We start from the raw sequence: 25,577 nt of genomic DNA on the forward strand, positions 1-25,577 counted from the left end.
AGACGGACAGGACGAGTGTTAGATCGGCTGTAGCGGCTTCCGAGCGATTCGAGTCACTCCTGAAATTTCCATATCAAGGTACAACAGCTAATCCCACAAAAACCACAATTCATGGGTCTAGCCTTTGTTATTCTCAAAAGCACATTAAAAGAAAATGAGGTTCAGATATGACATATTTTGTATGTTCTTTAGCTGTTCTTTTTTTCTTTCGAATTAATTTGTTACATCCATGTTGCATCACTGTTTCATCAAAACTACAAAAAAAAAAACACAAAATCATAGATATTGCTCACGGCTTGCACCATCTTGATGGTGGGTGGAATTCCTCTTTTCAGTAACACCGGAAGAATTGTAGAAATTAACCCACAATTTAGTTTGAAAAGTATTTTCTTTGTCTACAGGTTTAGCTCTTAAAGCATCTGTGTCTAAATACGGGAATTAATGCACCTACAAATCCTGGACTGGAAACTGCTATGGCCCAATTTTACTCCTCCAGGTCTACTCACCTTGAGGTTCTTGGGCTGCTGCCGAAGCTCCAGCACATGCTTGCGGTGCAATTCGCGCTCGCGGCGGTTGTTGTACTCGATCTGGTTCTCCAGCTCTGTCTGGTGCTGCAGGCGGATCAGGTCCATGCGCAGCTTCTGCAGGGTCTTCAGCTGCCGTTGCTCCAGCTCCTGGGTGGACTCGTCGTGGCGGATCAGCATGGCGTGCTCCATCTCCTTCTGGGTCTTCTTCTTGTTCAGCTCCTGGGAGGAAGGGGAAGGACGTATGGATGACTACGAGGTGTGATAGACGATGGCTAAACTGGTATTGAATCGCTTTGGAAGGCAATATTGATGTCCTTTGAATGCTCTGAGAGTGCTATTGATTTGAGTCCGAACATGCAGTTTTATTTTGTTCAGTGTATTGAGCGGGGCATTCAATTTTCCCAGTTAGGAATCAATTGCATACACTTTTCATAATTTGCTGCAGGGTTAGAAAATTATTCATTTACAATAGCTATTGTCCCACTATCAACAGTGTGAAAAAAAAATAAAAATAAAAAAAAATAATAATACACATGGTGACATTTAGATCTGTTTTTGTATCAACTAAACTATTACGGCGATCGTCTACAATGTGACTTGAGGTTTTGGGCCTTTGGACTTATTAATACTTCCTCCAGATTAACACTACAGATTTGGAGATTATGACATTGTTGCCTTGCTTTACTCTCTAATAATCGGCTTTAGACTTAGTGGGAATCACCTTGCAGCTCTGCAAAACAATGGGCATAATTGGTGCACAGTCCCGTTTGCTGAGAAAAACATTTTGGTTTCGTGTCGAAATTTTCATTCGGGGCCAAGTTCACACGGACATCACAAACAACAACAGCGGATAAACAGAGGTGCCATTTCAATTCAAACTCATATGTGCACAAAATGGGCTTCAGTTTCATAGATTTGCCATAGATTACACTTGGGATGAAGCCGTATGTGAGTATGTTTATCACTCAAGTTCACATAAAAGTCACTCTATGTGTACAGCCTCCGCACCTCTCGGATTTGCTCCTGCTCAAACTCGTGCCTCTTGATCATGACTTTGCGTTTGAAGGCTCTGCAGTTTCGGTCATAGAAAACCCTCTGCTGACCCAGGAGATGGGCCTCCTCCTCGGCCTGGGAATGCTGCATGTTCTCCTTGTGCTTGGACAGACGCTCCTGCTTCTCCTTCTTAGGTGTGCTGTGGTCCTCGTTCATCTCCTGAAAAAGGAGGGGGTGAAAATTCGAGGCCATGAGAGGCATGGCGAGAGAGGGTTGTGGCGCTGCACCGAGCACACTGCAAAAACACAAAATCTTACCAAGATTATTTGTCTTATTTCAAGTCAAAAATGTCTTATTTCTTGTCAAAATATCTCATTGCACTTAAAATAAGACATGATCACCTCAGAAGTAACTTGTTTTTAGACAATTGTCTCTTGTTTCAAGTGAAAATTTGCTTGAAACAAGTGAAAATTTGCTTGTTTCATTGGCAAAATTTGTTTCTCGTTTCTAGCTAATTTTCACTTATTTCAAGTGAATTTTCACTTTTTCCACTGGCAAATTTTGCCAATGAAACAAGCAAATTTTCACTTGTTTCAAGTGAATTTTCACTTGAAACAAGTGAAAATTGTCTAAAAACAATTTACTTCTGAGGTGATCATGTCTTATTTTAAGTGTAATGAGATATTTTGACTAGAAATAAGACATTTTTGACTTGAAATAAGACAAATAATCTTGGTAAGATTTTGCGTTTTTGCAGTGCACAACCACCGCGGTGGGAAATCAACACTAACCACCGACCAAATGCTTGTTCCTTTCTCTTCCAAATAATTTTGTTTGGTAAGATAAAGAAAGGAGACTGATATATTTTGGAATTGACAAGCCATCTAGGCCAGTGGATGAGACATTTTCTTGGATTTAGATAACAGTTGTGTGTCACTGATTGGATATATGGAAAGCGCCACGGGCACAGCATTCACAAACCACAAAATATGGAGACAGAGGTTTGATCCCTGTCACATACGGTGCCAGTTTTGCAAAGTGAGCTATAATGTGGAGGAAAACACAGTGTTTCAAATAAAACTCCATCTGTATTCTCTTTTTCATGTCGTCTGTCTTCACACAGAGACTCACACATCAACTGTCTCAAATGCAGTTCCCAAAAATACCAAACATTTGACTGGGAGCATGTACCAAACTCCAAATGACCTTCTGTCTCAAACTACAGATGACTTTCATTGCCAGAAGAAGAAGAGAGAAAAAAAAAAAAAAAAAAGATAATTTTAGCCAAATCTGCCCCCTTCGCAGCATGAGTTCTCTTTCTCTTTCATGGGCTTTAAGGTAATCTACAGCTCAGGCTAATGCACTTAACACATGAGCCTGATCCCTGCTCTCTGTGGCTTCTAATTCCGTTATAGCCTTCAGTTGGTGGGAAATATCTCTCCCTGCCAGCGATGCTTTCTTTTAACTGCGCTGACCTAATTTTGGTCACTTATCTTGTAACCGAAAACACAGTGTATCACACTCCCAACCCACCGGAGTATTCTCTGGACTCTGTTCAGCTTCAAGGTTGTGGAGGCACACAAATGCACTGTCTGTGTTTGCGTGGTGCGTTTGAGTGTACAGCACGCGTGTTTTGCGAGCACGTACATGTGTAGGTACACAGAGAGTGGGCATGTGTTTGCATGTGTTCGTGTGTATGTGTGTGTGTGTGTGTTTGTGAGCATGTACATGTGTAGGTATGTGGAGAGTAGGCAGGCTGACTCAACACAACTTCCAAAAGGACCACTTTTGGAGGTACTGAATGTGCATGTTTGTGCGGAGGAGGGCCGATTGAAAAGCACACAGGACCATGTGTCACGCAGCACGAGAGAGGCGTACAAAGAAGCTCGCCTGAGGAGCAAAAAGGAAAACAACAAAACATGGCCGACCTCCTTAATCTTCTCCTTGCAGAGCTTGTACTGCTTCTTTTGATTATCCAGGAAGGTGGTCAGCTCCTTCTTCTGCTGGGCCAAGATCTGCTGCTGGAACTTCTTCTCATCCGCCAACGCCGTTTTCATCTGATGGACACATGAAAACGGGAGAAAGACAGAAAAAAAAAACAGGGGGCGGGGCTGTTAGCTTCATGTGCCAGCCTGGAGGCCTCAGCTGGATATGGCACTGAGCTGCAAACAAATGTAAGTATATAAAGGTCTAAAAAAAAAAAAGGTCCTCTAAAACAGAATGGGTAGAGTTTGGTACCAACACTGCCAGAGTTTTGATTCTCACCAGGGCAACCCATGCTATACACTGCAAAAACTCAAAATCTTACCAAGATTATGTCTTATTTCAAGTCAAAAATGTCTTATTCCTAGTCAAAATATCTCATTACACTTAAAATAAGACATGATCACCTCAGAAGTAACTTGTTTTTAGACAATTGTCTCTTGTTTCAAGTGAAAATTCACTTGAAACAAGTGAAAATTTGCTTGTTTCATTGGCAAAATCTGTTTCTTGTTTCTAGCTAATTTTCACTTATTTCAAGTGAATTTTCACTTTTTCCACTGGCAAATTTTGCCAATGAAACAAGCAAATTTTCACTTGTTTCAAGTGAATTTTCACTTGAAACAAGTGAAAATTGTCTAAAAACAAGTTACTTCTGAGGTGATCATGTCTTATTTTAAGTGTAATGAGATATTTTGACTAGAAATAAGACATTTTTTACTTGAAATAAGACAAATAATCTTGGTAAGATTTTGTGTTTTTGCAGTGTAAAACTGTTCATCCTCATGGTACTGCAGTTTGGATAAAAGTGTCCACCAAATGACACATATATATGCTAATCTAACCCAATTTATGAATATAGGCCATGCCCTTTATGTAAAATGTATGAATGTGTACAGTAATGCTAAGTTAACAGTTATGGATTGAGACTTGTTGCTGTGACGTGGGGTTGTGTGTTTACGGGGCTGTTTGTGGGAACGCTGGGTGGTCTATATGAAAAGATACGCTATCACCCCGGTTTGTGTGCTCCTCTTATGGCATGCTGCGTGCTAATCTGAGAGATATGCAGCTTGTTTTCCAGCGCGTGACATTCTGTGACCTACTTCTGCCCCTTGCACTTCGTCTTGCATATCATCGGGTGGCAGTAAAGTCATAACCAGATGATTTCCTTCGCATGTGATTCAAAGCTGCTGGTGGCGCTCCAAACGGAGGCATCATTATCATTTGAAATAACAGCCTTTCTGAATGGGAGTTCACTTAAAGCCGAGTCTTGGAGGATTTTCAAATGTGCTTTTCAGCTCGTTAATGAGCAAACATTCCACCAGCGCGTACTTTCTATAAGACCATCATGATTACAATTCCCTGGGAACATAATCATGCAAAAGGAATGCCCCCTCCCAACCTACACACCCCATCCCACATCTCTTATTGTCATGGCAGACTTTATCCCACAGCCAACTGTTGCTTGGTGCATCATACTGCACCATCATCTGCGATCTAGGTGTTGTACTTATGCGTTTGTTCTCATCTCCACCCTACCACCCATCCAACGTCTCACCTCCTTCTCGGTATGTACGGCATGGCGCTTGGCCAGCTTCTCCAGCTCGATGTAGGCGTTGTTGGCCTGCGTCTCCACCTCCTTCTGCAGCTTGAGCCGGTGCTCGTCCATCTCGGCCTTCAGCTTGTTCTCCAGGGCGATCAGCTGCTTCTGGTGCTGCCGCCGCATGCGCTTGTAGCCTGACATCTGCTCACGCAGCTCGCTCTCCTGCTCATGTTCGTGGATCTGCTTGGTCACCTGTAAGGCAAAAGGGCGTTGAGGTCAGGCGACAAAAGAGGTCAGAGAGACATCTGAGGGACTGAAAATCATCTTTAGTCAATGCATAAAACAAGGAAGTGTATCAAATAGCAGGGGAACATCAAAACAGCAGCACTCCAAATTTGTCAGATGTCCGCGTTAAAAAATACATTAACAATCTGGTGATTCAGTCTAATTTGTCCAAGAGGGAGCTGACTGAAGGCACACTTTATTATTCTCGATTTGTTGCAATCAGTGAATATCACTTGCCAGTTTGACAAAGGCAAGGGATGAGTTTCAGTCAGAAACTGAAAATAAAGAAAGACCTTGAGAGGGAATACTGCGAAAACCGTAGGCTCCCTATTTGGATGAGGTTACCAGTGCAGCCCAACAAAAGCTCTTTCATCTGACCATCTCACATACACAGTCGCTACACAGATCGGGCACCCACAGAGGACCTGAGCCAGTTTTAAGACAAAAAGACTGAGGAAAAAAAAAAAAAAAAAGTCATGTAAACAACTTCAAAATGCTGAAAGGTTATATTTCAACCTGTGAAGCCACTCGTGCTGGCATCGTTCTGCAGCCGTGCCGTCGCTGAATAGCTTCCTCGACAAAAAAAACATCAACCCACCCACTCACGCACCAACCTGAGGACAGAAAGGGTTCTCCACATCCAGGTAGTACTCGCTCCTCATCTTCTCGTAACTCCCGCCCGAACTTCTTAGGCCAAACATGATGGCGACGTTGGCCAAGCGCACCAGCATCCAGAAGCCTTGTGTGGCAACGTATGCCTGACAGAACCCTGTCTGAGCTCCGATGCCGCCCCGAAACCCCCCGGTTGGGCGACGACCCCCGCCAACCGCCAACCCCCACCCCTCCCCTGGTTCGCGCCCTGGGCAGGCAGAGGCAGAGGCAGAGGCAGGCGTATGAACTGTGAATGAGGCAGGCCGACTCCGCGGGCCAACAAGAGCACAGAGCTGCTCTTTAGTGGGGCTAACGCTAAGCGGCGGACAGCAGGTGGGTCACATGAATACCTCATTGAGAAGGAGTGAGAGAAGTTGGGGGGGTGGGGTGGGGCGGAGGTTAGAGTGGAGCAGGGACGCAGAGGAGAGAGACGGAGCGGAGGGGAGGCTGATTGCGAAGGAGAAGGGAGGGAGAAAAGAGCAGATGGAGAGCGATTGGGAGAGTTAGAGGCGAAAGGGAAATATGGAAATAATGAGAGGTAAAATAAGAGCATGAAGAAGGAAAGGGAGGGGTGGGCAGTGGGAAAGGAGGAGGGGGGGGTGTTGATCTCCCCTCTTAATCTGATGCTGAATCAATACCCCTACTGTAACAGCGGCTCCCAATCCTAGTCACTTGCTTCACTGCCACCCTGCATGCTGCCACAGAGGGCCAAGTCCCGTCATGTGACAGCCTTTTCACACAAGGCTCAGAGACTGGAAGGGAGATCATGATATTTAGGGAGGGGGGGTATGCAGGCGAAAGGTGAACGTGGTGAATGTGGCATCAGCAGGAATCCACCGATTAATCTAAGTAATGTCCGTGTATTCGGTCGATTCAGGATGATCCGTCCGAGGGAATTCTCCACCGTAAAGAAAGCATACAGACGCTTTGCACACAACAGTCAAACTGATTAAGGTCAAGGTGTCGTCTTTCTGAGGAAAATGAGCGACGAAAAACAACAAAAAAAGACAACTTGCTGAATGAGGAGGACGCTTTGCAAAACAATGCAAATATTTCCTCCCACGAGACGCACGCCGAAAGTGCGAAGAGCGGCTTTCTCGCCAACTTCGGTTTTCAAAAACAACACGATGCAAGTGAGCGGCTGTGCGGTTGATGTGACTAATCATGTATTGTGATTAGTGTGTCCTATTTTAAACTCTTTGTCAGCGGCTCCGGAGAGCAGAAAAGGGGATGCTGCTGTGCTTTAAAATGCAGGGCCGAAACACCGCCGCAGACATGCAGCGACATGTGGGGAACTCATCAGGCTCAACGGAGGAAGCAGAAGCCCCTGCAATGCCCCTTGCTTATTGTCGTCTTCCTGTATGAAGGCACAGGAGGGGAGGCGCAGCGCTCTCCTCTGTTTGTTTGGGACTCAAAGGGGATGCAAACCACACCGGAGGAGCATCTGGTAAAATGACAACCTGTGCGGTTTACGGTCGACGACCTGCAAACCCCGAGTCTTTTCAGCCATCACTGAAAAACGACCAGCCGGTTGGGACGTGCGTGTTTTCGATACTTTTAGTCTTGAAAACGCGTCTGAAATCTGCCGTGCTGTGGCCGATACGCCGATGAGTTCACAGGCTGCAGGAGAGCTGGAGTGGAGTCGCACTGCAGACGAGGTTCATTCGTTTCTCCACAGTCTGACAGTGGCTCTCTTTGACCTGTAATAACCCCTCTGCCCTCCCTTGCTCTTTTTCTCTTTCCTTCATCTCTCTCCCTCTTTCTGTTCTCCTCCCATCCCTTCGTCCCTCTTTCCCCTTTGCTTTTCGTTCCCTTGTCGCCTACTTGCAGTTTTCCTTTCCCTCGGTCCCTCTCCTTCACTCCCCCCCCCCTGTTCTATAATCTTCCATCTTTCCATCTCATGTGCCCTTTCCCTTCCCCCTTTTTTCTCCATCTCCAGTGCCCTTTTTTCATCCCCTCACCCTGTCCTCAACCCTCCTTCTTTTCTCTTTCCCTTTCTTCCGTCTATCCATCCTTTTCTTCTGCCCTTTTTCATTTTCTCTTCACCTTTCCTCTCTCTCAGCCTCTTCATCCTTCCCGCTTTCTCTCTCCCTATTCTCCACCTCCAGATCAATCAGGACTCTGTGCCCTTCTTTCCTTGCATCTCTCTCTCTCTCTCCCTCCCTCTCTCTCTATCCATCTCTCTTTCTCCTGGCTGCTATCTGATGCTCCATGTCACCTCTGGGTGATAGAGCTCGCCACCCTCCTGTCCTGTCGCCTCTCTCTCTCTCTCTTTCTCTCTGTCTTTCTGGCTCTCAATATCTCAATCTCCACTGTTCTGTTGTCTCACTTCTGTTTTATCCTCTCTCTGTCGTTCTTATCCCCCTGCTCATTGTCGTCTGTGCCTTTCCCTTCTCCTGCCATCTTGCTCATTCTATTTACCCATCCATCATTCTTTCGCGGTTCGTCTCCGGCTCTTTTGTTTCTCTTTAGAAAATAGGAACAATTTTAATTTCATTCCAGCATTTCTATGCTTCTGTTTTTCAGGGCTCTATACTTGATGGTGGTGGTATGGTTTTGTTTCCTCCTTTTATTTCCCTCCTTGCGTTCATCTTCCTTCTCTCCTCCTCGGTTCTTTCTTCTCCTCGCTCCCCTGTTCTCTGACGATTCATCACTCTCCCCATCTACTCCCCCCCCCAAACCACCACCACCATTTATCCTCTCTCTCTCCTTCTCTTTTTCTCCCTCCCTCTCTTTTTCTCCACCTCCTCCTCCTCTCTTTCTCTACCTGCTGATTCCAGTCTCAGCGAGTCGAGGCCAAGCTGAGGACGTCTGTGCTCGGCAGAAAGCGATGATGTCATCTCTTTGGTGCCGGCGGGCAGAATTGCTGCTATCACACGGTGGAGATAATGTGGCTGTATGAAGCCGCCGCTTTTCAAGACAAACAGCCTCAGTTACACCGAGCCGCCGCCGCCATGTGTGACTTCTGTCGTTTACATCACATCTCGGCCAGATGTTCTCATCCACCATGGCTTCACATGTGATGATGAGCATCTTAAATTCCTAATTACCAAGATTACAGGAAACAGCGCTGCCACGACAATATTCCTGTGACTCTGAAATGATCATGTAGCAGAGAAGTGATGGAAAATAAATAAATTAAGAGCTAAGAATAGAGATAGAAGGGGATCCATTATTTCAGAGAGATTTTCTCCTTGTTCTTTAGTGAACACATTTCATTTTAACACGTTAAAAAGAAAAACTTGGGAGTCAAGTAGTCTACATTTGGCCTGTTTTACACATGAATAAGAGAGAAAAACACTCCACCAGACAACAGGGCCTCAGAAATGCAAGGCTTTTTACCAACAGTTCCTTGTTTAACAGTGTTTAAGTATTTTAGGGTGAATTATTCTGTCAATGTCTACTGGTGTCTCAGTGGCTTCGGTTTTAAAGGAGCTTGCTTCATAGTGGTGGTATATTTTTATTTCCAACCCTCTGATTTTGAATGATCCGCGATGGAAACACAAACCGTTCCCTGCCAGCTGGAGTGGATCCTACGGCTGTTATCGATGCCTCGGTTTATGACCAAGAGTGATGATGACGCCGTGATTTAAAATAGCGTTGAGCATGGGTCCAAGCACAAAAGGCAGTCTTCAACTTACCATGACTTGAAAACACGCCACATAAACTGTCAGCAAGCAGGACTGGGCCACCTGGGGATTCGAACCCTCACACATCATTCTGCTGGTTTTGGGTGTACTGTCAAATATTTTGGTAAAGTCTGATCTGAGCGAAAAAGAAAATGTGCATACAGAACAAAATAAAATAAAATACCACTGTCTGACCCACTTTAACACCATTTAAACCACTTGATAGCTACCGTCTACAGAATGTGTGTGTTAATTTTGGTAGCATTTGAACAATTTTGGAGATACAGATGTTGACTGATGCTGCATATTTTGAAAAATATAGAGTGACGGACTTCTGAATTAACTATAGGCTGACGTGTAGCAGTGTATTTTAATGATTTTTTTTTCAGTTTGGAGTGTAAAATCTTTCAAAAGCAAGAATTGTTGTAACAAGCTATGCCACTTTAATCAATCATAATCATATTTTATTCTCTGACTGAGACATGCTGTTTATGCAATATCAACTTTTCACAATTGTAGCGCCCCCTAGTGATGAAATGCAACGTGCGTCGAGAGATGAGCTCAGTCAACACTAAACAGGTGTCTAAAATTTCAGATTAATATCTTAATGTGTTTGAGTTATGGCGAACTTTAAAATAAAAATAAAAAAAAAAACGGTATCATCGGTATCACATATCAAAAATCTGAAAAAGTAACTTTGTTTGGCCAAATTTGGACCAAATTTGTAGCTAAACACAGTTTATGAGAAAATGCAATATTGCAGAAAATCTTCCCAGGGGCACAATGGAAGTTTTAGGGATATATATGCAACTGGATCCAGGGAATCTAGAAAAATACGTACAATCCAGGGGTTAAAGATTGAAATGTAAGTATAATTATAGCGCCACCATCTGACCCAAGTGGTTGAATTTTTGTTGCCCGAGTAAAGGGTGAGATTTCCAAAGTTTGGTGTCTTTCGCTCGAATGGTTTCAAAGATCCAGATACTTCAAGCGGAGGAGAATGGAAAGACAGAAGCAACTGTCTGCACAAAAACAAAAATGGTTCAGCACTTTGTGTTTGGACCCCCAACAATAATTACAAAAGACTAACAACCCCCGGTAGTGTGTGTGTGTGTGTGTGTGTGTGTGTGTGTGTGTGTGAATACACACGATGGAGACGGGCGGTCAACAGAAAAAACTGCGCTGGAATATCAGTGGTCCTGGTCAAGGACAGTACGAGGACACACACACACACACACACACACACACACACACACACATACACACACACACACACACACACACACACACACACACAGAGGCTACACTCACATCTTCCTTGCCAATTTTATCTAATGTCTGGTTTAAGACCTGACAGAATGGACTCCCAATTAAAACCAGTGGGTCGTGGGAGGGCAAACACACACACACACGCACTCACACACACAAGCGTGCACACACTCACACGCACACACACAATCACAACAACTACTTACTGGTTACTGGAGCTCGTTACCATGACAACAGACACAGAGATAGAGGGAGAGAGAGATAGAGAGACACAGAAATACACTGAGAGAATTTCCACCCCCCTCAATTCACAACACTGAGTCGGGTCTGAGAATGATGTATTATCAAGTGCAGGAGAGGAAGTAAGGAAGGAAGGAGGGAGGGAGGGAGGGAGGGAGGAGGGGAGCAGTAATGCGAAGCGTAGTACGAGTGGGAGAAAACAAAGGAGAGGTGAATGAAGGTAAAAAAAAAAATCAGTAGAGAAATCGGGATCCGTAACAGAGAGCGGAGGGCAGAGAGAGAGAGATGGAAAAAATGGGGGAAAGGCTGCAGGATGGACAGATGGAAAGGCAAAAGGAGGATGAAGAAAAAGAGAACAAGCAGAAAATGAATCACGAACAGGTGAGGAGAGAGGTGGGAAAAAGGTCTGAGTAAAGAGGTGACACCGCAGAGGCAACTCTCCAGTGAAGTCCGAACGCTCCTCTCAGACATTTTTATTTTATTTTTTTTTAAATCGATACCATTTTGCTCGGATGTGGATCTTTAAGAGTAGTGGCATTACATCACACCTTCACGTCATGTCCTTCACATTCACAGGGAGTGAAAGAGACCGAACCCCCACCTGCACCTTGTTTATGCTGCTGGTAATGTAAAACAAGGTTCCCTCTCAGTGTCTGGCGTAAAAATCCCTGAGTGATCCACGACTCAAATGTTGACTTTCCATGCCTTACATAAACAAAACGTAACGTTTTTTTCCCTCGACAAAAATTTTTAATCACATTTCAGATTCATTATTAAAGTTATAGTTGTGTTTCACTCTGTGGGTGAAGTGAACATAATGTCAACACAATGGAAAATAAATATTGTGGCTGATGAATAACTTTTTTTTTTTTTTTTTTTTAAATTGAGGTTGAAAAAAAAAAATCCATGATTCCCAATTGTGCCTCAGTGACTTGGACAATGAGAGAAAATATCCGGTGTACTTCCATTTCTCCAAACTCAGGTGCACTGACTGCGTATATTCAAATACCTGAAAGTAGAAGAGACGCGCACTCATATTATTTATGTGACTGTCAACCTTTTATCTGCAAAAAGTGCGGATCTATTCCACTTTTAGAAAATTTCATGACTTTCCAGAAACTCCGTGACCTGTGGGAGCCCTGGTGTCAGCACCTTGAGTTGAATTTGGACTTAAGAAAACCACAAACCTCTCAAGCTTTTTGCCACAAAAAGGTATATTACTTTTCAAGGACAAATGCACGAGTGAAAACCTCCGAAAGCGCGGCGCCAGTCTTACCAGTGAGGCTGACTTTATGGTGGCGAAGCGTCCCTGGTTCTTGTAGTTGTGCGCTTGGCTGCTCTTGTCCGAGGAGGCGAGCCTCAGCTCCGGCCGGTGGTCCCTGTGGATCCCATCATCCCAGTTGTACTGGTGGTCCTGGGACAGACACACATAAATGAGTGGATGGTAATGATTCATTCCACATTGATGATTAAATACACCTGCAGCAATCCAGGTGTAAAACACGCCTGTACTGCAGGGCAACTCTTGGATGTTCACTCCCCAAAAATGCTTATACACAGCAACACTTAGGGAGAATACTCACAGAAATTCACTATTTTTAAAGACAAAATTTCCCAGAAACGTATAAGTCAAAGCATCTGAATTTCAAATAGGAATCGTCAGCATTAAAGTTAAAATCGTGACGACTGCAGCCTCGCAAACATCTCGAAATGTCAAAATCTCGAGTTCATTCGGCGGCGCGCTAATTGAATATTTTCACGAGCCCGAGGGACCAAGGAGCTGCTTCAAGTCAGGAAGGAACTTCATCAGCATCTGAAAACAAACCGTGTCATTTTCTCTCGCTGCCCCCCCCCCCTCCGCCGAACTCGAGACGACACATCGGCTGCCTATTCATGAAGTGACATCGTTATTCATACGCCGTCAAAATACAAAGAGCAGCTGAAGAAAGAGAATGACAGAGCAATGACAGCCATCCCCTCTCCGCTTTTTGAAGTAATGTGGAATATTCAATGAGAATGTCAGGCATTGTGTTGACCTCTGTGTAAACGTGTGCTGTGTGTGTGTGTGTGTGTGTGTGTGTGCTTGCAGGACGACGGAGTGGTAAAGAGGGGAGTGGCGGAGGGTGTGTGTGTGTGTGTGTGTGCTGCTTGTCGACATGTGTACAGAGCCTTTGTTCTCTGGGTGCGAACGGTGTCGGAGATGAACTTGAAGCCTTCTGCAGGAGAGTGAGGAGTGTGTCGATGGTTTCCATGGTTTCAGATGGAGAAGGCCGGGTGTGTGTGTGTGGGTGGGTGTGTGTGTGTGTGTGTGTCGGAGTTACACATCCTCCTGAAAACGGCCAGAGAAACCCAGCGGATGTTTGTACGGGTCTGTGTGCTCCTTCCATTAGCTGAGCGCACACCTATTACCTTAAGAAAGGATGCAGTTGTGCTTGATGGATACTGAATGCCGTACCTGTAATTGGGCAATAATCAGGGTCTCACTAATTGCGCTGACCTTCGTTTTGTGCAGCCGCGGCATCAAAGATATTACGGGAAAATGCCGCCCAATATAATCCCGGCCGCGCAGATAGAGACTTGATTCTAGACTCTGAAAGGATGTTTGTGGAGCTGACTCATCACTTTAACTTGGAGTTTAAAGAAAGAAAAAACAGCCTTAAACACATGAACACTGTTTAAAAACAGAGGCTGGCAATGGAGCTCTCCCTCTTCTGTGCTGGATTTCTCCCTGTACGTTGGCTTAACATCGCTGCAAATTTCTGAAGCCAGAACAAGGCCCTTCCTCCTTCATTTTTAGGGATCAATACTGAAATCTGGCAGTTAACGTTTCAGTTTTAAATTGCTGAATAGTACGCCATTGTGCCTTTGCTGAGCATGCCTCTCAGTGATGTAAATGGACTGGCTCTTGGCTCTTGGAATAACTAAAATAAAATGTCATCAAACAATAAAACGGCACTGGAAGCCCAATTCAAAAAGGCCAATCCACCAATAGTGTTAATGTGTTTTAAGATGGATTATTCAAGTGTAAGTGATAGGAATGATGTCTTTTGGTGTAACGGCAAGTTAAGGAATTGCTCAGTGTTGGTGGAGGGAGAGACAATCCAAGAAGTTTCTAGTTTCTAGGTCTGCACTGCAAAAAGTCAAACTCTTACCAAGATTATTTGTCTTTTTTCAAGTAAAAATGTCTCATTTCTAGTCAAAATATCTCATTACACTTAAAATAAGACATGATCAGCTCAGAAGTAACTTGTTTTTAGACGATTTTCACTTGTTTCAAGTGAAAATCTACTTGAAACAAGTGAAAATGAGCTTGAAACGAGAAACAAATTTTGCCAATGGAACAAGCAAATTTTTACTTGTGACACAAGTGAACAAGTAAAAATTTGCTTGTTCCATTGGCAAAATTTGTTTCTCGTTTCAAGCTCATTTTCACTTGTTTCAAGTAAATTTTCACTTTAAACAAGTTGAAACAAGTGAAAATTGTCTAAAGACAAGTAATTTCTGAGCTGATCATGCCTTATTTTAAGTGTAATGAGAAATTTTGACTAGAAATAAGACATTTTTACTTGAAATAAGACAAATAATCTTGGTAAGATTTTGACTTTTTGCAGTGTGTTTCTCAAACTGATTCTGTTTCGTCTGTGTGGTCTGGCTTGACTTTGAATCAAACAACCGAAGCTCTCTCCTGGCCTCTACCTTCTTGGTGTGCGGGGAGGAGTCCAGGGTGCTGTCGTAGTCCTGGTGGTGCATCATGGTCATGTCGGAGCAGCTGTCGTCCAGCACCTCCTGCATGCTGTTCACGCTGCTGCTCTGGCTGCCTGTGCTCACCGAGGTGCTGGGGATGGAGTGGTTGCTGCCCAGGCTGTTCATCTTACAGCTGGCTGCCTCGCTGTCCTGGAAATGGACACGCGTTCATACACATAAACACAATGAACACACACATGGTTCACACACACACAAGAATGCATGTAAAAGCATACCTACTCAGGATACCTGGCTAGATTTGACCTGATACTGATGCCAAAAGCCCTGAGTCACATGTCCGAAATAAAAGTAAACTGTCTTAACTTTGTATTTCTCCCAATGGTGGGAAAAGGAGGATTTTGTATTGGGCTGGGTACTCTCCTGATTTGATTGGATTTAATTTGATTTCAATTTCCAAGGTTGTAAGATCAAGATCCTCCATTTCAGAACTGATTTCAATTAGATTCAATATCAACTCAGTTAAGGATATTTCACTTAAAATACCAATTTTGCAGCTTAGCTTTTGTCTGACTCTTCTTGACCATGATGGTTTTAAAACCCAAAACACACCAAGACATGAGCCTTTAACCTTGATGACTTTGGTCAGCTGACTCGCTGTAAGCTCCAGTGGACAACATCTGCAGGACGGGAGGCAACAAACTACAAACAACACTTGGCAAACATCTTCACACATCCACTGCACAAAGGCATATTTTAAAAGCTTGATCTTGGGATGTTAAAATTCGATATCAAATTGTTCAAATGAAGATTGAGATTAATCAAAAAATCGGTGTTGCTTCCTGGCCATAATTTCATATCTACATTTTCCTGATCACTGAAAGTAATGTCTCTGTTCTAGGTTGTGTCCTGTATGTACACATATCCATGCACTCTTGGACACACAAATATACACACATACACTCCCGTGTCCTTCACCCCCAGAATGAAAAGACCTGGCCAAATGGTCTCATTAAACCCACTGACCTCGATACAAGGGGGGGAAAAAAAACAACGACCTCCAGGGAGCATTACAGTCAAAGTCATGCTGATTGTTCAGATGTGTGTCTTTATGTGTTTGTACGTGTGTGTGTGTGTGTTCTGTCAATCTTTATGTTAATGCCTGCCTATCTATCTGAGGTGTCTCGCAGGCGTCTAATTGGACAAGTCCATTTGATTGTGTGTGTGCACATGATTGATAAAAAGCGCCCACAAGGAATCAAACTGAATTGCTTTCAGAGGCAGCGGGCTCTCTGATGAGGTTGAGTGTCTTGCATTAACATTTTAATCATCTACTCGTATCTTCAGACCCGACACTGAGGCTTTGTAAAGGCTTATCTGGCTCATCGTCCCTTGGAACCACAAAGCGAGGCCTGGGACTGTATATTTTGTCGGCGAAGGCTTCAGCGGGTGTCTTGTTGCAGCGGGGTCTAGTGGCCGGCCTGAACTGCGTCACGTGGTGTTGGGTGACAGCGGCTGCAATGGCTGCTGGGTGTCCATGCCTGTTCATCCTGTCTCAGGTCAACTAAGGGACAGCCCAGCTCCAATGTCAGCCTACCACTAACCCTAACAGGCGAGGGCTGCTGTCTGATGTGATGTGAAAATGCAGGACTGGGGGAGAGAACAGTCATCAGCTATCCTGCTTTGGTCTAGTCGGCCACATTCAACAAGATAAAATCAGATATTTATGTCACTAAAGCACAGCGTCTGGTTCTTCCATCTTTTACCTTGAAATGCCCTCTTGTTCCTTCTATCACATCACTTCAGACTATTGATCTGCCATGTCCTTCTCACCCTCTGTTATGGAGAGTGTGAGCTTCTGAGCCGCTGGGCAGCAGATGCAGGCTCCCGGACGCCGAGCCGAAAGCAATCAATCCTTCTTCCCAAGTGCGATGAAATTTCAAAACAGTGCGGGTGTGAATCTTTGGCCTGACAGCAATTAAATTTGATTTAAGCGTGTAAACCACGATTCGAGTAAACACTATGATTCAGTGCTTTGAGCGAAATTTTATATCCATTGAATAAATAAAGGCAGGAGCGTAAAACTATTTTTTTTTTCGTCTAGAATTTGGAAAAAAACGATCAAACAGAACTACCTAGACATTACTTATAGTTAAAAAATAATAATAACAACAACAAAAGGGCTGCAATTCTTGGTATTATGTTAGATCACTAAAATGTTAGGTCTTTTCTTGATTAGTAAGAATCATTAAATATCCGATGCAAAGCATTTCATATTGATTCAGGCCAACGTCAGAGCGACTGATTCTGTATTTCTTTTACCAGATTGATCAGCACAATTTATTAGCAATGCATCAGTGCGGTGAAACGCTACATATCTACTAATTAGCAGCCATACGCTGGTAAATTACACTGCAAAGCCTTTGATCCAATGACTGCTGCTTATTGTTTTTTAACCGGCTACCTGATTTCTTGCTATTTTGACTGTTGATTTTATTATTGTTTCGTGCTGCTACTGCTTTTGATTTTATGTGCGCTGCGGACTTTCCCCCTCAGGGATAATGAAAGATAATTAAGCAGAATTGAAGGTGGTCATACACAAACCCCATACCCGCTAAACGAATCAAAAACTGACTACAGATTTTTGCCTTTTGAGAGGAACGTGGAAACTCAAATGAGACTCCATCGGTTTCATCGTCCTTCACTCGCCTCCTTTAACTATTTTTCCTTTACTCCACTGTGGCAGACTTCCCCACCTGTTTCCCTCCATATCATAACTTCCTCTCCATGACACTCTGTCCCATGAAAAAAAAAAAAACATCTCTCCCTTCTCCCCTTTTCTCCCCTCTTCTTCCCCTCCTCCCACCTCCTCCTCCTCCTGGCTCTCTCCCATGGGCCCGTTGTGTTTCTCCTGGTAGAGGATCTTCTTCATCTTGCGGTACTGCAGATTATCCAGCTCGCGCACCGCGTCCTTGGTCCTCTGGATGAGGTCGATGAGAACCCGCGGCGGCCGTTCCCGACGCACGAAGTCATGCTGGACAGAGAAAGAGAAAGAGTGGGAGACACAGAGGTCAGAGGTCATGTGTGGGAAGGGCAGAGGGAGGGGAGGGTGGAGGACAAAAAAAATCTTTCTTCCACAGTAAGCAGTGCAAAGGTGCTTGGATGTTTCATTCCAAAATGTTCACTTTGAAAAATGATAGCACTTTAACAGCCTTGATATTTTAGCTTTATGTATGTATTTATATGGGTATTCATTTATTTATTTTATTTGGACAGTGACAAGAAACAGCAAAACATTAGTCTCTAAAATAATAATAATAATAAAAAAAAAAACTCAATAAACTAAATTTAGCCAGTAGCTTAGTTTCCATTTATAGTCTTTAGGGCAGGATCTAATAATATCTAATAATGACTTTTTCCCCAAAATGGATTTGTAGTATATTAGGATATAACTCTAATTCCTCACTTACACATCTGTGTGTGCTCTGCTCAAACTTTGTGTTTTGCCAAAGTTATGCAACAAACACTTAAAATTCACAATTTGCATTACCACGACAATTTATATCAAGAAAACATTTCATGAATTCTGGATTGATATGGGGAATATAATCCGTCATTTAAAGACCTTTACGGGCTGTGGTTTGATGCCACGTCCCAAACACAGAGGTTCAAGGCTTTCACATGCATTTCACGTGCGGCTCTTCAAGAACCTGCAAACTGCTTTTAAAGTGACATGTATTTTTTTTTTTTTTTACCACTCAGGATATCATCCCAAACTTATTTCATTCATAGTGTTCATATTTCACCAAGCACCACAACTCTAACCATCACTAGAGGGCGCCTGTAGGTTGCTTAGCCTCAGCCTGAGAGCCCGGCCACTCTGCATCCAGTAGTACACTAAACACATGGGATCTACCCCCTACCACACACACACACACACACACACACAAGCATGCACTCATACACGTATTCACACCTCCACTCACTCACTCTCATTCATAAAATATACATTGCTTAAATGGCTGGGCGGTGAAATGTATGCAACCTAAGAGCGGTGGACTAAAATATATGTGCTGTATATATGTAAAAATACTTTTCAGGCCTATTCCCAGTTTTCTCCCCATCCATGTGACAGATGCTGGTGTAATGGGCTGGTCAGGACACAGGGGGATGACATCACACACTGAAAATAGAGATGAGAGCGACTTGTCCCGTTTTCTGACGGACCGACACTAGAGAGCGGGAGCCTGGCCGCCCCCGTCCCACTGAGCTGGGTGCTGGGACGGGAGTTATCTCCAGGATTATATCATTTCCCAGAAAAGTCTTGGAAGAATCCTAGAGAAAGCATTTCCACAACACCGTCGACACTTTCCCTGTATCTACAGCCATCACTGGTGGGGGGAACGGGCTGTCAAGGGTGATTACTGCCACCTTTAAACAGAAAAAATCCACCCGCTGAGACTCTTACACTATTAGATATCGTGATTTTTTTTTTTTTTGCTGAATGCATTCCAGGATTTATCGTGTGATGTGTTGTAATTCATTTTTTTAGGTGTATCCAATTCCACAAGTTTCCCAGAATGAAAAGCCCTGGAGAAAGGCTGTGAACTTTTTGCTTCCAATTAAATGGGGGAAGAATGGGCAAACAAATATAGCCAGCAGCTAGCCAAGATTTCTTGTTGCATTATGCTGTACTGTCAGCAGAGAAACTGGTATCTCCCTATAATGACTAATCAGTGTAGAAAAAAGCCCTTACTCTTTAATTCTGAATGGCTGACATCAAAACCTTAGATAGCTTGAAAGTTTTCTAATAAACACATGCATCCAAATGTGCAGCTGTGTTGTAAAGTTGTGTTATCAACAAGCAAAAAATATGATAAAAATACACCACCACACAATAATGGCATATCCAATAAGCTGTTTTCTGTTGTTCGTTTTTGTGGATTTTTGCAAAACGTACAGATTTTCCTGTAAATGGTGGCTATTTATGGGAAGAGGTCATTTGACAGATATAATTATTTTATTATTATTATTATTGTTATCATTATTAATAATATATACAGGGAGAGGGAGAGCGTGTTTAACCTGAAGCGAGAACACTGATTGCTCAATGCCCCCAGATTAGTGACCTGATTTCCCCCTTAAAGAGCTTGGAGGGGTGTGGGTGACTGTGTGTGTGTGTGTGCACTCAAACGGAGAGAGTGTGTGTGCGTGTGTGTGTCTGAGAAGCGAAAGTGGGGTATTAATCATAAGCTACATTCACCCCCACCAGCCCATCACAATAAAGCAGGCCCTTCGACACTGATCCCAAGTCTGTTTGGTACTTAACCCTCTTTACTGGTGTTTCTGGCAGGATTTGGGTCAGGAGTTTGGGGAAGAGTGAATTCCAGTCTGACAGTAGATCCTATCAAGGCAACAGTTCACAGCCCCTGATTTAACCCCTATCTGTCTATCCCTTCCTCCCTCCAATCCCTTCATCCTGCCGGGGCGAGGAGAGTGTGGCAGAGTGAGACCACCAAGAACATAAAACTCTTAGCGGCCAATAGGATTAGCACCTGTTGGCCGCACAAACAAAAAGATCAACCACTCGCTTACACGGAAACACGATGAACTAACGCAGATTAACAATATCGTTGTTGTTTTTTCTTTTTTTTTTTTTTTTTTTGGTCACTGTTGATTTTGGCAGGATGGGGACAGAGGATGACTGGAAAATGTTGCCATATAAACCGACTCCACTCTTGTGGTTTGCACAGCAGAGAGCGAGAGAGGCAGCTGCATTTCATTTACTATCGAGTATCCAAATTAGGTTTAGGCCGATGTATTGGTTGCTGTTATTCAAGTTCATTCACCACCCAGTCAGCGTTGTCCAGCATTGTGGGCATGATCCAGTTTGTTTGATTACATATTTATTGCATAATTGCTGAATATTACACCGGTGGTCTGCGGCGGGGGATTTCAAACTATTTCATGTTCTGGACTCCTAAGCTGACTTACATTACGCCGCTGGCCCCCATTTGAACTGAGTTTTCCCTGTTTTTTAAACAGATATGAAAAGATATTTTGCTTTTTATTATTATTATAATACTACATTAATAATAATAATGATAATAATAATAATGATAATGATAATGATAATAATACATGACATTTGTATGGCGCTTTTCAGGATACCCAAAGTCGCTTACAGAGAAAAAAACAGAAAACAACTTTAAAGGGATAAAATTTGAATTAAGGAGTAGAAAAACCAAAAAGAGACAAAACAAAGCAACAAGCAGTGAAAGGGAGTTATTAAGTGGGGAAAGCAAGTCTAAAAATGTGGGTTTTGAGGGCCGTTTTGAATGATGACAGGGCGGGGGCAACTTTAACACTGACAAATTCAAAAACATTATGATGCTTTTATGTATTATCTATTTTGGTAACAATTTCAAATACCAAAAGTGAAATCAAACTACTCCTCATTTTGTTGAGGACCCTGTGGAGGCCCCTCAAGGGCCCCTGAAGGTCCCCAGTCCCCACTTTGAAAACCACAGGTGCAATGCAACATTTTGAACAAAAGTCCTGAGTACGCATGAATATGTTTTACTATTAATAATAATAGTAAAAGTGGTATTTTCATGATTATAACAGCAGCATTAGTAAGAGTGTTATCATTTGTCATTTTAGTGCCCCATGATCTAAACACTGTTTCAGCGGCTGTCCCACCCTGCCATCAATCTAAATATTTAAGTATCACATTTCAAAAACCCATATCAGTTGAACTCTAGACTCATGCACACTGATGTGAAAGCAACACACACACACACACACACATACACACGACGGAGGAATAGCGCGACCACAGCCACCGGGTGCAGCACAGGAAGAGGTGCTGCGTCAAAAAAAAAAAAAAAAGAAAGAAAAAAAAAAAGGAAAAAGCGTAAGAACAACCATTTCTCGGCGGGGTGCTTGATTCCTGTGTTTGTAAGAGGGATCTGCGTGTGTGTGTGTGTGTGTGTGTGTGATTCGTGTTAGGGAACCGTGGGCGGGTGGGTGTGATTCACTCGGAGTGGCTCAGGGGCTGACGGAGACAGGAAGTGAGGTCACAGCGGGGTGAGGAAAGACAGAGAAGACTCACTCGTAGCAGCTCCCCCGACGAGGGTCTGTCCTGAGGAATTTTCAGTAGGCAGTAGTCAACAAAGCTCCGGAAGGGGTCAGACCTGGGAAAAAAGGGGGAACGGAGGAGACTACGGTGAGATTACGGTGTAAGTCAACAAAGACGGCGAGATGGCGGAAGGACGGCAAGATGGAGGTGATGTGATGCATGGCTTGATCAATGAATGGCTTAAGTGAGGCAAAAAAAACCAAAAAAAAACAGGCATAGAGGAGTAATGGAAAGCTAGAGAAACTGGTGGACCATTCAAATTTGATGATGATGATACCTTAATAATATCACCTATCCTTCTCCAAATCAAACATATTTCAATTGCATCTGAACCAGCGCACACACAATCTACCCTCCCAGCCACGCAGCATTAGTTCAAACATTAGCAGAATTAACAACACAGTAACAATATCTAGGGATCCCCCTGCTTACGGTCAGTGAACCTTTTACGTGATGAGTAATCTCTTTAAATGGTATAGCTGTTGGGCTATGTTTACTGTATCAATGAATTAAACCGGAGCAATCCTATGTAATCTCTTAGTGTAGTCTCCTCTGAACCATATATAGATTATGTAAATATGTGGAACAATTCAAATATAGGCCACTGGAACTGTGGAACGCTGTGCCAGTGACTCTGATCTAAAAATATGCTGATAAAAGATATAACGTCGTGTGTTTGCTTTGCTACCACGGTCCTTCGAATGGTACTAGCCTAGAAATGTTACACAGGCAATATACAGCGGTTTTCCATGTTGAGCATCAGCTGTACATCTATTCATAGTCCAAGTCCGCCTGAGTATCTAGACCTGATGTCCTCCCATGATTAGCCAGGGTCAACAAGTGCACTTGCATGCCAAGCAAGTGTGTACTAAGAGTACAGAGTACAGTGCAGCCTTGTGCATGTGTACTGAAGGCTGTGCAGTAGCTCTATGGAGCTGATGTCTCTACTCGTCTCATCTGGCAGGATGCTGCTGACGCCTCGGGCCGCTGGAGCTCCTCCAAAAATACCACGACCCCGCACCGCCCCAACACAATCGCTCGCCTCAGCGCGATGCTAGAAACCCGATGCTAATTGCACAATAGGCGTATTCAACATGTAATGATGAGGAGCAAATTCCAACTCGGGCCTGTCCTTGTTTCATATACGATACAACATGCAACGTTTTGTCAGGCTTCGTGCTGTCTTTAAAGGTGTAAAGATGTTTTAGGAGTGTTGTTTAATGGGGTGCGCGGGTGATGGGAAGACACAGCGAGGATACTGTTGCCTTCAGGCTGCTTGAGAAAAGCGCTGTTCAGCCACTTGCCTTGGTTGTGTTTAGGAAGCGTGGGCTGCGTGCAGCATACTACATCGAACGCTTAACTGCGTGGCTTGCTGATGCAGTACTTATGGCCACGCATACTTCAAACACACCACACCCTAACTTCTATTACTTAGACTTTATCATAACAAACTGTACCGGCTTGATAGACAGACAGATGTACTTTACTGATCCCAAATTGAGAAATTCTTGAAACCAGGAGTATATCAATGCACCTATTACCCTACGTTACCTCGATACAATTTTTTCAAACTAAAAACAGCCCCGTGTTATTCCCTCACCATTAAAATTACAATTAAAATGAACACAATTAAAATTAACATTAATATCCATAACTCTGCTATATTAACAAAACTGCATAATCTGAGGGCGCATGCTCATAAATAATGTCTGAAATGGTGTTTATGCACAAGCTGCTTCCAAAGAAACTCTTGTTCACACACTTCTTATATAATACATAATTATGTAGATTATCATGTTTACAAGGAAATAAGTTGGCGAAAAAAGTACTTATAAGGAAATTGTGAGGAAGTTGGGTTGCATGTATTAAATAAAATTCCTGGTAATTTCTTAGGAAGAACTGAAATTTGCTAAACTTGTTGTAACAGTCTGTTTTATTTACCAGGTATTTATTAAAATAAGTTGGTTAACGAAAGTAGCTCATGGGAAACTCTACTCTCTTCCCTGTAAGTAGCTAGAAAATACCTCGGAAAGTAGATTATAATCAAATAATTGCAATTACCCTGGGAACATAGGATCGACCCCTAATCTTACCTAGCGTGAAAGAACTACACAGAGGAAATTTCAGGGAGAGCATCACACATGGGGTTAATATTTGATGATCGCTGTTTCCTTTCCATCCCCCTCCTCCTCCTCCTCCTCCTCCTCCTCTTCCTCCTTACTACTACTACTACTACTACTACTGCTGGTGCGAGACTGTGTGTGCATAATGAATAGTTTTACACTGGCTAATATGGAGCATAAGTGAATATTGAATAGTGATGTGCTGTACAGAGTAAACAAGATGTTGTGAATAACTTAAGTATTTGTACCATTTCATCCTCCGTTCAACCGGACAATTCAACTTACATTTTTAAAAAATATAATAAGCAAAATAAACATGTAAAAATATCAAATTTGATGAGTCTTGTACTCCTCCAGTGAGGAGTTAGTACAGCTGGTCCTATTTGAACACTGAAGAGGGTGAAACGGTCTTCTGAACAAAGGGAGTGAAGTGTTATTCAAAAACCTACCGGTCCAAATAAAAGTGATCAAAGTTATTTTTGATGTCTGGGAGGGCTCTCTGGAGAATCCATTAGCAACCACAATCATAACCTGAGAGGCTGCAGCGGTGAGCTCATAAAAAAAAAAAAAAAAAAAAAAAAAAAAAAAAGAAAGTGCACGAGGCTCCTTCACTTTGGTGCGTTCACAACACCATGACTCAGTGTTGCAATCGGTGTGTGTGCTAGCCTGTGTGAAGTTTACAAAATGTTCTTATGTGTTGGCTAGAATGCACTTTATGCGCATAATTATGAAAGTTATGCGCTAAGCGGGAGGCCGTAATCAGCGGCGGAGCAGGACAAGGCGCGGCTCTGTAAACAGGATCTCGTTGGTCGAGGGCCTCGACGTAATTACATAAGAGACTTAGAGAGTGATCTCACACAAGGCCTGTGGCAGGGATCACAGGTCATCTGGATTAACATAGGGATGGCTTAACCTGACCAAGCCCGGATTGCAGTATGCCTTTACAGTCGCAGAGGACTGGAGGGATTGCATCATCGATTTGGGGGCTTTCATTGACTTTGGCAGTGAAAAACCTTTTTGATATGACTGTCAAATGAGCGTTTTTGATATTCAGGGGTCGTGTCCCTTTAACTCAAACCATACTGGATTACATTATCCAAAGATTATATTTTAAAACTGAGGGATGTGAATGAGTAATTCTGATATTGTCTGAAATTAGACTGCGTGTTCAACTCTGATCAAAGTTTCAGAGTAAAACCGGGTCAATTTTGGGCAGAACGTGTTTTCAACTCACCACTCGTTGGACTGCAGCGTTGGGGAGTCGTTCTGGGCGATGTGATATAAGGCACTCATGGCGTTCATGTTGAACAGCGGCGGCTTACGCTCCGCTAACGGAAGGAAGAAGGGAAGACGCACAGAGAGGGAGAGAGAGAGACAAGGGGGGGAGGGCGATGTTTTAATGCCACAACTTTCACCAACGCCAGTTTCCTTGTATTTGTATGAGCAAAGATTTGAGTCCATGCCAGGTTTCTAACCACAGTAACCGTTTCAGGC

General features: G+C 43.3%; 1 protein-coding gene across 3 annotated transcripts in view; it reads right to left on the reverse strand.

Annotated features, from left to right (window-relative positions):
- Positions 1-25,577, reverse strand: part of taok3a (TAO kinase 3a) — a 91,077-nt gene that overhangs the window by 5,016 nt on the left and 60,484 nt on the right. For 2 of the 3 annotated variants that reach the window (XM_030059865.1, XM_030059867.1), the window contains exons 10-18: positions 25,318-25,411; positions 21,934-22,015; positions 17,686-17,853; positions 14,814-15,011; positions 12,394-12,531; positions 5,059-5,295; positions 3,449-3,577; positions 1,536-1,739; positions 507-746 (exon numbers count right to left, since the gene is read on the reverse strand). In XM_030059865.1, coding sequence (XP_029915725.1) covers positions 507-746; positions 1,536-1,739; positions 3,449-3,577; positions 5,059-5,295; positions 12,394-12,531; positions 14,814-15,011; positions 17,686-17,853; positions 21,934-22,015; positions 25,318-25,411 — 1,490 coding nt within the window. Of the gene's footprint in view, positions 1-506; positions 747-1,535; positions 1,740-3,448; positions 3,578-5,058; positions 5,296-5,942; positions 6,120-12,393; positions 12,532-14,813; positions 15,012-17,685; positions 17,854-21,933; positions 22,016-25,317; positions 25,412-25,577 lie in introns of those variants that run through there. The other variant, XM_030059868.1, reaches the window with a different exon arrangement.

Source organism: Myripristis murdjan, chromosome 9 (assembly GCF_902150065.1).
Source record: "Myripristis murdjan chromosome 9, fMyrMur1.1, whole genome shotgun sequence".
NCBI classification, from domain to species: domain Eukaryota; kingdom Metazoa; phylum Chordata; class Actinopteri; order Holocentriformes; family Holocentridae; genus Myripristis; species Myripristis murdjan.